The 12,682-nt window shown below is 45.4% G+C and overlaps 1 protein-coding gene across 2 annotated transcripts in view; it reads left to right on the top strand.

The window, feature by feature from the left end:
* The window catches only part of clpb (ClpB family mitochondrial disaggregase), a 29,212-nt gene that overhangs the window by 2,514 nt on the left and 14,016 nt on the right, over positions 1 to 12,682 (top strand). The window contains exons 3-5 of one of the 2 annotated variants that reach the window (XM_079353909.1): positions 1,343 to 1,429; positions 7,057 to 7,160; positions 8,735 to 8,863. In XM_079353909.1, the coding sequence (XP_079210035.1) occupies positions 1,343 to 1,429; positions 7,057 to 7,160; positions 8,735 to 8,863 (320 nt within the window). The remainder of the gene's footprint in view (positions 1 to 1,342; positions 1,430 to 7,056; positions 7,161 to 8,734; positions 8,864 to 12,682) is intronic. The other variant, XM_079353910.1, reaches the window with a different exon arrangement.

The following is a 12,682-nucleotide window of genomic DNA, read 5'->3' as shown; positions in this document are numbered from 1 at the left end:
TGAGAATATTTCTCTCACATTGTTTATTTCACCCACAGCAGGGGCTACAGCCTTCCTCTGAGGCTCGTCTTACGCTCAGATATACTCAGAGGCAGAAGCAGCCACATAAAAGAAAAATGCTTTATAAATATTATATATTATATGACTTTAAACGCAGACGGTGTGATACAATTTTAATATATTAGTTCTACTTTTTATTGTTTGAATTAAAGATGGACATATTACTCTTCATATTAGTCAACTGCTTGATTTTCTTCCCACAGTAAGGCAATGATTACATAAAGATTATCTTGTACCTGCATTGATACATACTATATCAGTGTGTTAAAGGTTACTTGTGTCATTTATTTGAGCGCAGCGTTCAAGTGTTTATCCATGTGTGTCGCTCTGTAGTGTTGGGTTACCTGTGCCCTGTGGCAGATGGTGGAGGAGTGCAGTGAGACAGACAGCATTTACCAGATGTGTTAAGTGCTTTGGTTTAGTTTGTAGAAGTGTGTGTGTGGGTGTGGGGACAGATGTATTCTTTCACTGGCGATTCATAAAAGCAGCTGTAGTGCAAGTGTGTTTTTGAATTGTTATAAAGAGAAAGTCGATAAGTTAATCATCACTATAGTTCAGTTTAATTTCAACAACCTACATGTTCCCTCAGTTTCCGTGATCTTGTCACTCACATTCAAAATAGGCTCGACAGATTACCTTAAAGCTCTCTCGTTCTCTCGTTCTGAAAGGCATCTGACAGTTACAGTTCTGTCAGATGCGTTTTTGGTCAAACACTTTCAGTGTGCAGTTAGCAAACACGTTTAAAAATGTGTAAATTCATCTAAAGTGCTGTATCAGCTACTTTCAGGACGTATTTGTGTGTTTCTGTGATGTAGCTTCAGCGTTGAGCCTCCCTGTGCTAATGCTAATGTGCACACCAGGCAGTGAAAACAGAAAATCAGAGTGTCAGAGCTGAGTGCAGACTAGAGGCCACTCTGTTGACTGTAAACACACACACTGTCTGCCTGCTCAGCATTACAGACGACAGACGGATCTCTCTCTCACACACGCACGCACGCACACACACACCTTGTCACTCTAGTACCTGCCTGGTGTCCCGGCCTCAGGCAGAAAGCGCTACACACACCTGGCTCAGAGAGAGACACATTAAGTGGTCAAGGAGTAAGTGTTAAAGACAAAGACGACATGCTGCTGTGTCTAACAAGGCGTGTCTGTGATGCAGTCGCAAACAGCTGGCCACGACAATGCCGATTTAGAAGAGATGTGTGTTTCAATGAGCATCTTTCATTAAAGCAGATTTCAAATAATAACCATTTCTTTTTCTTTTTCTTTTTACCGTCAGGCTGTTGAAAGAGGGAGTTGACCCGAATCACCGGCACCGTCTCGGTTGGACTGCTCTCATGGTGGCTGCAATAAACCGACAGCACAGGTGTGTGTGTGTGTGTGTGTGTGTGTGTGTGTGTGTGTGTGTGTGTGTGTGTGTGTGTGTGTGTGTGTGTGTGTGTGTGTGTGTGTGTGTGTGTGTGTGTGTGTGTGTGTGTGTGTGTGTGTGTGTGTGTGTGTGTGTGTGTGTGTGTGTGTGTGTCCTCCCTGGTGAGCATATGTTACAGTAATGTAGCGATTCTGGCACCCTGCAGCTGTCTGCATTAGTAACCGTGTGAGCATATGTCATCCATGTCGCCGCTCGAGTTGTTACAGTAGGTCTTCAGAAGTGCAAAGTGCGACTTTCAGACCAACAGACGGTCTTTACTCGGGTCCCCCTTCTCTCTGTCGGACAAATTAAATTAGCCTCCTGGCCCCCAGAACACACACGACACAGAGGGGCCGAGGTTAAGGCCGGGCCAAATCCAATTTACAGAGCTTTTATTTTCTCCATCAGGACTGTGTGGCCACTTTTTGTTTAAGGTCCGTATGTGTCCGTGAGAAGCACAATGTGATATTTGAATATGGAGAAAAAAAAGAAAAGAGAAAAAAAAGCCTCAAATGTGCTTCTGTTACATCTCTGGGGTTTCAGTTTATCCATCGTAAAGTTTGTGACATAGTTGCGCTAAACTGGAAACATCGACGGTTTGAACCTGATAAGATCGCAACGCAAGAAATAAGAGACGAATGACCTTCGGAACATGGGAGTTTCCTCATCCTGAGTATTGTAGTTTTATAGAGAATTAAGCGTGGAAAAAGTCTTAATGTGTTAGAATCTATTTTTTAAATGTAAATGTCTTTAAATGTCTCAAATTCTGAACCAGTTGATTGAAAGACAGCTAAATTATATATTTTTTAAATTCTCTTTTATTAGTCCAACTTATTTATGAAGAAAAACATGGAAACCCCAATTCCTGTCTCGAAGAAGGTGCTGCATACTGGACTGTAAAATGGATATTGTTACTGCTGCGGTGTCAAATAAGGTTACATACTTTTATTTTGAAAAAAATGTGTCAAAATATTTTACCTCTGAGATGTCTTCTATGAGATGTGTGGAGGGATCGTCAGTGTTTAAAATATGGGTGCATTCATGTTTTTTGCATGTAAATTCAGTTGTGTGTGTGTGCGTGCATGTGTCACTGCACTTGTCTTTGTGTGTGTGTGTGTGTGTGTGTGTGTGTGTGTGTGTGTGTGTGTGTTATGAGTGCTATAACTCAGCAAGGCAGTGACACTCCTCTGTGTTTAATCCCGTCTCTAACCCCCCAGTGAGCCGTCACTGCTGCAGGGAAGACAGAACATCGGTTCACACACATCAGTCACACAAAGACATACACAGTCATTGCCACGCACACAAGAGGATGCATGTGCCACACACACACACACACACACACACACACACACACACGGGGAGTTTATACCAAATATCTTAGAAGCCAACTGGCTATTACTCAGTCAACCACAACTTTATTTGCAGGCGATAAGTGAAAACACAGGGAACATCCTTCATGAGGTGTAGCCCGTAGCTACAGAGCTAGCATGCATCTTACTGTTGAATCCCCCCCCCCCCCCTTAGGAAAAAGAAACTCTGAGATTTAAGCCCAGTGTGATTTCAGAGGAAACGTTTTTCTAGGGTTGTAGCGTCCAGCCTTTCCTGTGCTCCGAGGTCGAGGTGCGTCTGTGTGAGGGAATCAGGGGTGGAGTAGAGCGCTGTGTGAAAGAATTAAGGGTGAGACTCTTGGGGGGGGGCGTGTGTTTGTTTAGCTTTGATGTGAAGCTAAATCAGGGAGGCGCAGGGCCTTGGCCCACTGTTTGCACTCTTTAACACACAATGCCCATCTCCATCTCTCTTACAACCCGTCCATTCCTCCCTCGCCGTATTCACGTGCACAATGAGCGCTCAGCCGAGTGTAGCGCCTGTTGACCGTTCCGACCTGTCGGCCGAGCGACTCGGGGGGGGGGGGGATGAGTGGCTCGTTGGGGAAGACAGAGGGGAGAAGTTAAGCTTTGGAGAGAGTCATGTGGAGTAGGATTAAGTTTTTTTTTTGGTTGAGATTAACTATTATTGAAAAGTGAAATTCAGCAGAGAGCTGGTGGTGAGAGGTTCTGATGATGTGGTCATGGTTCAATGTGATGGGGATGGTAAGAAGTCAGGATGACTGACAGAATGTGTGAACATTTAGGGGATATCATTATTTAGAGTACAGTGATAACATAAACATCAACCGTAAGGATTTTTAATTTCTGATTTATGGGTCATGTAATTTTAAAGCATTTCACATCTTTTCCAGGAAAAAAAATGTCAGCATCTAATTTAAACTTGGTGAATCAGTTTTCCACAGATACACAACTTTTTGTCTTTGTGCTGTTTTCTGTTCCCAAAGGGTTTTCAGTGTTTTGCACATCATCTTGTGTTGTTGTTGACCTTGTGCACATCGTCGTCACTTCAGATGAAACAGGCTTTTATAATGTCTCTAAGTTATCGCCTCCTCTTTCAGAACGTCTCTGTACTGATTCCAACGTTTGCTACAGGAAAAGAAAAAAAAAAAGTCTTCAGACCAAACCGCAGCGACACAGCGTCACATCCTGACTGGCGGAACAATGCGCCGTGAGCTTCTCTCCCCTGGCATCTATTTGACCCCGAGTGTTCACCAGGTGACACGAGGTCCGACGAGGTCCGGCGTCTGGGCCAGGTGGTCGTACAGACATGGATGGTCAGTTCAGCTCGGGTGTCCGTTATAGCATGGGAGAGACTGAAGTGCCTGTTTCCTGTCTTCCCTCCGGGGCAAGGATGGGAAACTAACACCTGCTCCCCCCCCCTCACACACACACACACACACGCACACACACACTACCACAGGTCACCTGCTGGCACGAGCTAGAGGGTCAAAACTACCGACCTCAGCACCGGCTTGTTAAGTGAACATGCTATGAACGCTAACCCATGTTGGATGCTTGTAAGCAGGGACAATAATCTCTTAGCTGTTAGGGTGATGTACAGAGTACCAACTTCTGGGCTCGCTCCTTATTTAACTAAAGCCCATTTTGCTTCGTTACGCTAGGAAAGCAAAACAATCTTTTAATTTCCCGATAACATCGTTTCCATACTCCCAGGATCACATCACCAAGTAAGTAATTTTAGCTTTTGGCCTAGTCCTTCAAACTGTGAGTTTAACTGAATTAACCTCTGCATGCCTTCAGTTTGGCCTCAAATTAGTGCTGCAGCTCTCCTCCTCAACGTCCTAAATAAAGTTAGCCACTTGATCATCAGTTGATTAGTAAAACTATCAACTGTTTCAAAGAGCTCATTAGTTTTAGCACTAACTGTGTAATTAAATCTCCCTCCCTTTCATCTTTTTTTTTTTTTTTTTCTCATCCACTCCTCCTCCTCCTCCTCTCTGAAGTTTTCCTCTTCAGCTCGCTTCTTTATCCCTCGCTGTTTACCTTTCCGACGCCGTGGACGCCTTTTCAGGGGCCGCCCGCATTTCTTCACACAGCCCTGCCCAGCCTCGTGTGACCAACCCGAGTTCGGGGTTTGTGTGCGTCTGGATGTCCGTCTCAGAGAGGACGCATCCATGTGTTTGTAGAAGTGCTCGCAAAGGGTGAGAAGAGAGCCCACTGTGGGTCACGCCCCCCCCCCCCCCCCCCCCCCGCCCCCCTCAAGCCAGAGTGATACAGTAACAATGGGGGACCCCCTGATAGTCCTTTTATGCCCCCTCAGCAAGGTCAGACACAAAGACCTGGTCAGGATCGTTCTCAGCAACAGGAGCACATACGTTCGACAAAATATGCTGAGACAAAGAGACCGCTGCTTCTTCGACCTTTTCTTTTAGTGTTTTTTTTTTGCGCTCTGTTTTACTGTACTGTCATTCATTAGCATGCAGCATATATCACACAGTTAAGAGTGCAAGATTCTGAAACAATGATTTAATACATTTATCACCAAGTATCTTGATATCCGATATCATTCTTAATGCCTGAAACCATCGCTGCAGGCAGAAACATCCTCTTTTACTTTCCCCCTATTGTTCCTCTTACGTTTTGATGTTCGAAAGCAGGACGATGATTTGTGTTTCAAATCAAAACACAACTTTTTGTTTCTGTCCATTTTCTGTCAGGGGGGGAAATGCAAACAGACGCAATGTTTTTCTTTTTAAAAATCTTTCCAAAATAGGAACAGTGCTGAATCCTCATCAAACATCTCCAGAATCTGAATAGATGCTTTTTTTTGGTTAGTTTTATTTTTTTTGGTTAGTGTTTGTGATGCAGACATGTTAATCTGAACGTCACAAGCTCCCAAAAGTCTCCCACTGCCTAACTAGTCTGGTTCAGTGTAAAAAAAAAAAAAAAAAAGTAAGATAGGAGTACTGGATTGTTAACTTGATCATTTCTGCATCTCTGTACTCATGAAACAAGTGATGATGATTCTTCACCATGGGTCCTGGGTTATTGGGCATGGCCTCGATTTTATTTGATTTTTTAAAGTAATGCCTGAGATGTACCTGAAACATTTCAGAATGATCTGGACTAATAGAAATGTGTGTGTTCTTCATTTAACTGGTGACAAATCCTTGTAATATTTCAGCGCTTCAGCCTGCTGTCAAAGGACCGATGATCGCTGGACGCTCCTCTTCCTCGCCTTCACTTTAACTCTGACATTAGAGTTGTGCAGAACTTCTGCACCTCCTCACTTTTAAAGCGTCTGTGTGACTTGCTCCCTCAGCCTCCTCCTTAAGGGAAGCTGGAGCCCGTTAAGCATTTCCAACAATCGCTCCTTTTCAGACATGATAGCTTCCCGCTATAACCACGAAGCTGAAGAGCGCTCGGTCACAGCTTTAATGACCGCCTGCCAGGGTTCACGTTTCGGCCATGTTTCTTTCCTCTCGGTCAGCACACACTTGTAGAGCCGTTTGTTTGTGTGTGTGTGTGTGCGCGTCCGTGTCTCAATGTCAAAGACAACTGTGACGTTCATGGTGATGGTTCTGTAGACGGAGGGACGGTACCTGGAATGTCCGCCGGGTCACAGTCAGTGGTGTTGCCGAGGTAGTCGTGTTTGTTCTATAAGGCGGTACGCTCCAATGAAGGGCTTCACGAGCAGACACACACACACACACACACACACACACACACACACACACACACCCTTCTCCCCTCCACTGGCACCGGAAACAAGCCCAACCGCTGCCCCCCCCCTCCCCCTTCCCTTCCATGTGCACATACACATGTTAGAAAGCAGACACGTGTGTACATGAGGAATGATGGAGGCAGCCGTTGAATATGAAGGGTCATTGTTAATTTTGTTGTTTTTTGGCTCTGTGCTCAGCGGGTTTGTGATGGGAGCTTTTTGCATGGGGGGGGGACAGCCGGCGTGAAAAAAGTCTAGCAGAGGAAGAATGCTCGATCAGAGGAACCTCACCCTCCTCCAGCCTCTCTCGAACATCTCTCTTCACACTGAACTTCCAGCTCTGATTGTTTCCCTGCATGTCAGGGAATATGTTGATATTATTAACACACCAAAGCAGTTCAGCTGCAAATACTGAGTTCTTACAGTTGAAAGTCTGCCTGTGATCAGGTGTCGATTAGCACGCCACACGTTTGTGTTTTCTAAGTGTCCCTGCGTCTCCTGTTGTCTTCTAGTGTGGTGAAGGTTCTGCTTGAAGCCGGCGCCGACCCGAACACTGGAGATCACTTCAACAACGTTTACGACACCTCGCGGGAGAAAGGCATCCACTCACTGGAAGGTGAAAGAAGTGTGTGTGTGTGTGGTAACAATATTACACATATGAATCCTAAGTGTTGAGCCAGATATTACCAGACATTATGATTTGCATAAAGATTTGCATATATGTACATGTTTCATTTCTTCAGTATAATTTACTTTATATGTTCTGTGACAAGAAGTCTTTGTTTTATTTGTTTTTCTTCAGAGCGGCAAACACAGATAGGACAACACACACACACACACACACACACTCCCCCCTCCAGTCTGTGTTAGGTTTCTGCCGACATATTTATATGGGATATGTATATTGCAGACATTTATATGGCTGTCAGGTTTGGGTCCACGTGGGGCCGGCGTAGCGTGGGGAAGCGTTTCCCAGACGCACACTGATGGATGGGCTAGGGGGGCCTGTGCGACGCTTTATTGGGTTAGCTATGATTATCCTGCCCTGTCTCTCTCTCTCTCTCTCTCACTCTCTCTCTCTCTCTCTCTCTCTCTCTCTCTCTCTCTCTCTCTCTCTCTCACACACACACTCACACACTGAAGAGAGACTGCCAGAAAAAAAGAAAAGAGTGGGATGGGAAAGACTGATGAAGGAAAGAAGAATGAGAGGAGGAAGGCAGTGAAAGAAAGCAAGGGGGCCGAGAAGGAGGGGCGACAGACGGGTAGTGAGAGAGAGTTTGAAGATGGAGGAGAGGGAAGACGATTTGGATGTTGCGAGGGATGATAGAGGGAGGGAGGCATCGAAGGAAATGGGTGGGATGATGAGGCCGGGAGAGGAAGTCAGGAAATGGATGAGACAGAGTTATTGGGATAGAGGGAGCAGGGAGGGGAGGGGAGGAGAGGGTGCGAGTGATGATAGCAACTGATGGGTAAGGAGGAGTAAAATAAAAATGGATGATGGAGGAGTGGCACGAGATGAGTGCGCTTATGAAAAAGATAAGTAAGGAGAGAATGATAGACTGCCTCTATTATCTGTAAGGAGCGAAGCGGAGGAGAGCCGAAAAAAAACCCCAAACGCTCTTTACTCCGATCACGTTGGACAGTCGAGCTTAAATATGTGAAAATGAACAACTGCTCCGGAGCTGAAAACAAGAGGAACAATCTCGTAGTCTGCAGTCTTATTATTACAACATGTTACGAAACCTAACTGTTCTCCGTGAATCCGTTTAAAGAAAGGCTTCCAGAAATCAAAGCGCAAACTTTTATCCATAAAGTTTGTAAATCATCGCTCTTGTTCAGATTTGGACGTGTTCTTGTTCTTTTCCGTCGTTCAGTAAAAAAAAAAAAGTTTGGACGGTTTTGTCGACTTTGTTTCCTAGTTAAGTAATAAGACGTCAATCTTCGGCTGCTGAAAGCCAGGCAGTCATACTGACATGTAGAGAGGCTACAGGCCTCGACACTTTCTAATGCTGGAAGCCACAGTAGTACAGACAACGTGTAAGAGACATGCATCACATATGAAATCATCGCTATTACAACTCTAATAATGATACAAGTGTGACCTGTGATAATCGACCACAATACTGGAACAGTATTTATTTATTTATTTTTGAATCTTTTCTTCACTGTCCTCTCTCTCTCGTCTCTCAGTCCTCGTGTCCAGAGAGGATGAATTCAGCAGCAGGCTCAGCAGCAGGGCCGGCTTCCGTGGATGCACAGCGCTTCACTACGCCACACTGGCTGACGACACACACACTGTCCGCATGCTGCTGGAGGCTGGTACGTCTGACCCCCCCCCCCCCCCCCAACACACACCAAACCTGTTCCTAAGCCCACCTTAAACGCCCCCCACCTCTGAGGGCCTGCACATCAATAAAGACATAGGATTGATCCTGGCACCTCTTGCATATAAAAAAACCCATTTCACAGCATCGGTGGTATGAGCTCATTCTTGAACATGCATCACGTTTCAAAAACGTTTTGAGTTGATCTCGTTCGGCTGGAGCTCAAAGGTTTAGCAGGTTACTGAAGTTTCATTTGGCACAACTCTGAAACCCAAAATTGCTCGAGAAGGCAAAACCATGGAGGTATGTTTATGATTAGATTAGATTCTGATGAGCAGGCTGGCACTTTGCAAAGCAGCCTCTGCCATCAGGGTGTGCGCGCGCGCGCGCGCGTGCGTGCGTGCGTGTGTGTGTGTAGTGTAAATTGATTTAAGTGGATGGAAAACTGCAAAAGCGCTACACAAGTGCAGCACATTACGTTCATGATTGTATCCCATTGATGAGCTCTATTTACCTCACACAATGAGAAGAAGAGGTACAGAAGATTAGTTTTAAAGTCATCTTATCTGTGATCTTTGAGCGACGGTTCCTTGGCTTATATAACCTGCAAAGTGGGTTTGTTATCAGTCCTGTCATGTGGTTGTTACAGGACACAATTTTGAGTTGGCCGAAGAGTGAAAAATACTTCACAATGATTGGACATTTTCATTTATAAATGTTAATAGGCTGTTCCCGTTTTTGTGCTGCAACAATGTAGCTTAAGCTAAACGTGTCACCAGCGGTCCGTCCTGTTTTAATTTAGTTCTGTTTACTGATTAAAAACGTTTGTGCTTTCTTTAAAGGCTCTCTGTTATTGGGCGTTATTGAGTGTTTCTGTGTTTTGGGGCATGCACACTTTTACAGTCCTCGTCACAGGCTGATGGCAGAGGATGCTGCGTGAAGTGCCCAGCTGTCCTCCAGTTGCATTTAACACGCTGCAAGTGCAGCAGTGGGAACGCTTCGACATGAGACCCCGACAAGGCCCGACCTTCCAGTCGAGACATAACTGACTCAAACACTGCGCTACAGCCGCCTGTAAAATCGGGGAATCGAGATAAAAAAAAATCAGCTGAGTTTTGTCCAGGCACATGTCAGGCTCCTTGCTTTTATCTTTGCTTTCTAAACTTAACTGTTTCTCATAGTGCCATCAGAGCTGAATGGTCTCCATCAGCTTTTAAAAGGCCTCCATGTATCACCATCTTCCTTCTTCCACCCTGAGTAATATAAACAGTATTACAAAGCTCATTTGAAATTGATCACTCTTTCATAACGACTCCCCCCCTCCTCCATTCAGCCCCATTACGCTCGCACCTGTCGTTGACTCAGCTCCACACACACACAGTCGTACAGCCTCAGGCCAGAATATCCCCCTCAGTTTGCAGGCGAGCAGATCTTAACCAGGCCAGGCCTAGTTGAACTGTGACCTCTGCACAGAACAAGCCCTTGGGGTAACTCCATAATCACAGGATGTGTGTGTGTGTGCGCAAGAGAGAGCATCTCTGTGTTTGTGCACTCAAGCCTCCTTTTTATTTCTAAGTTTATTTGAATATTCATGAATTCTTTTTATCTTTTTGACACACGCCTCTTTGAATCATACCGTGGTCATCTGAGGTTTTTAGACTGATCTGTTTTTAGTCTATAAATGTTTTCTTTTTTTGGGGGGGGGGGATCATTTCGCCCAAACCAATGTCATTACACAAAGTCTCTCTCACACACACACACACACACACACACACAGTCTTGTATTAATGTCTTGTTTATGTTTATGATGGATGGTGCGTCCAGAGCTCTGCCCGTCTCACCCCTGCGTCTGTGAGTGCTCTGTACGCTTAAACAAATCACTTCGTCTAACTCGATCAAATGTTCTGCAGACGCATTTTTGAATTAAAAAGGTAAGAAATTTCACAAAGCAGAGACATTCGTTATAAGACAATCCTATTAAAGACGCAGCAGGTTTTTATTTATCCAACTGGGCCGTTGCTGGATCGGCGCCGCTGTCACGCCCAATCACAATCATGACATCGCATTCTCTCAGCCGCGGCCATACATCTGTCCATGAGCAGCGTGTCACTCGACGCAAAATCAAAGGCTTCGATGGGAGCGCTTGATTATGTTCTTGACAAATCTTTTGTGCCATTTCTTCTTCGTAGACACATCTTCATCTTCTTTAACATCCTCGCAAAAAGTCATATAATGTGGCACAGCTTCAGGACATTCATTTGGATTAGTGTACGTGTGTGTGTGTGTGTGTGTGTGTGTAGTGTGTGTAGTGTGTGTAGTGTGTGTAGTGTGTGTAGTGTGTGTTTCGTCTTCCCTTCATGTATGTGCATCTGTCCCGAGTTGTGTGTTTTCTGTGCCTTGTTATTTCCCTTGTGTTTGTATCCGTCAGTGTTACTCTGCTAGTCGTGGGTTTGCTCTTTTGGCCTCAGCCGGCCCTCCACTCACATGTCCATCCATCACAGTCTCCAGGCCCACCCTCGGGCCTCTCCTCGGCCCACAGTACCCTCACATTACCTGAACATCCTCTCCAGCTCCTCCCCAGGCTCCACATCAGGCCCGCAGCCAGGGGCACTCGGTAATAGAGCGCCCAGTAGGTGGTAGCAGGCCAGAAGAAGACACACATGCTCCCTGACACACAGTACAAAAAACAAGGACACACACACACACACACACACACACACACACACACACACACACACACAAAGATCAGCAGGGGCTCTCTCCCACCAGCTGCAGTGAAAGAGAGGGAGGAGGAAATAGGAAAGAGGAGGGGACTCCTAATAGGCATAACTAAAGCACTCCTAATGAAGGGATCGTGTGTGTGTGTGTGTGTGTGTGTGTGTGTGTGTGTGTGTGTGTGTGTGTGTGTGTGTGTGTGTGTGTGTGTGTGTGTGTGTGTGTGTGTGTGTGTGTGTGTGTGTGTGTGTGTGTGTGTGTGTGTGTGTGTGTGTGTGTGTGTGTGTGTGTGTGTGTGTGTGTGTGTGTGTGTGTGTGTGTGTGTGTGTGTGTGTGTGTGTGTGTGTGTGTGTGTGTGTGTGTGTTTTGATCCTGTTATAAAGTGCGATGGCCCAGAGGGTTGGCCTGATATTAAAGCCCTAAATGATGCTATTTATTATGTCCACTGTCTGCGTGCTCCTGTGTGTGTGTGTGTGTGCTTTATTGCTTTCCTCCCTCATGTTTTTGTCTTGTGTGTGTGTGTGTGTGTGTGTGGGGGGGGGGGGGGTTAGTGGTGTATTGTTGTCAGGATCGATAGCTGTGTGAGCAGGTTACAAAATTTAGGAGTTTATCGATAAACGTTATCACAGTGATTATTAGTCTCTGTGGTCAAAGCAGCAGCATGTGTTGATTAAACAGCCTGATACAGTGTTTGTGAGGGGAGCTCCCTCAGAAGAAAAACATTCAATATGTTTTTAACCTCTTCATGCACCATTCCACCGATGACCAAGGAGCACGTGGAGGCTGAAGTCTGCCCTGCTAGATTCAGTGAAAAAATCTCTTTGAGCAGCTGATGTTCTAAATTGAATCACAAAATGACGTCACTATATCATCAGACATTATAGTAACATGCTATGTGGAGGTGCTTCTTCTTCAATTTTGCAGCAGCCAGTATGTCCTCCTCCTAAGTTTAGCTGCCCGTCTGGAATCCTGTGTTTATTTTCACCACAGAAGGTTGGGGGGGGGGGGTTTTTAGTCCCATGTGTTTTTGTGTCTCATGTCTCTGTTTTGGAGGCATGAGACACTTTACCACAGGACACCAGCAGTAAAAGCAATGGAA

This window comes from Symphodus melops, assembly GCF_947650265.1.
Source record: "Symphodus melops genome assembly, chromosome: 10".
NCBI lineage: Eukaryota > Metazoa > Chordata > Actinopteri > Labriformes > Labridae > Symphodus > Symphodus melops.
Note: the sequence above shows the minus strand (reverse complement) of the source record. Positions and strands in the feature narration are given on the sequence as shown.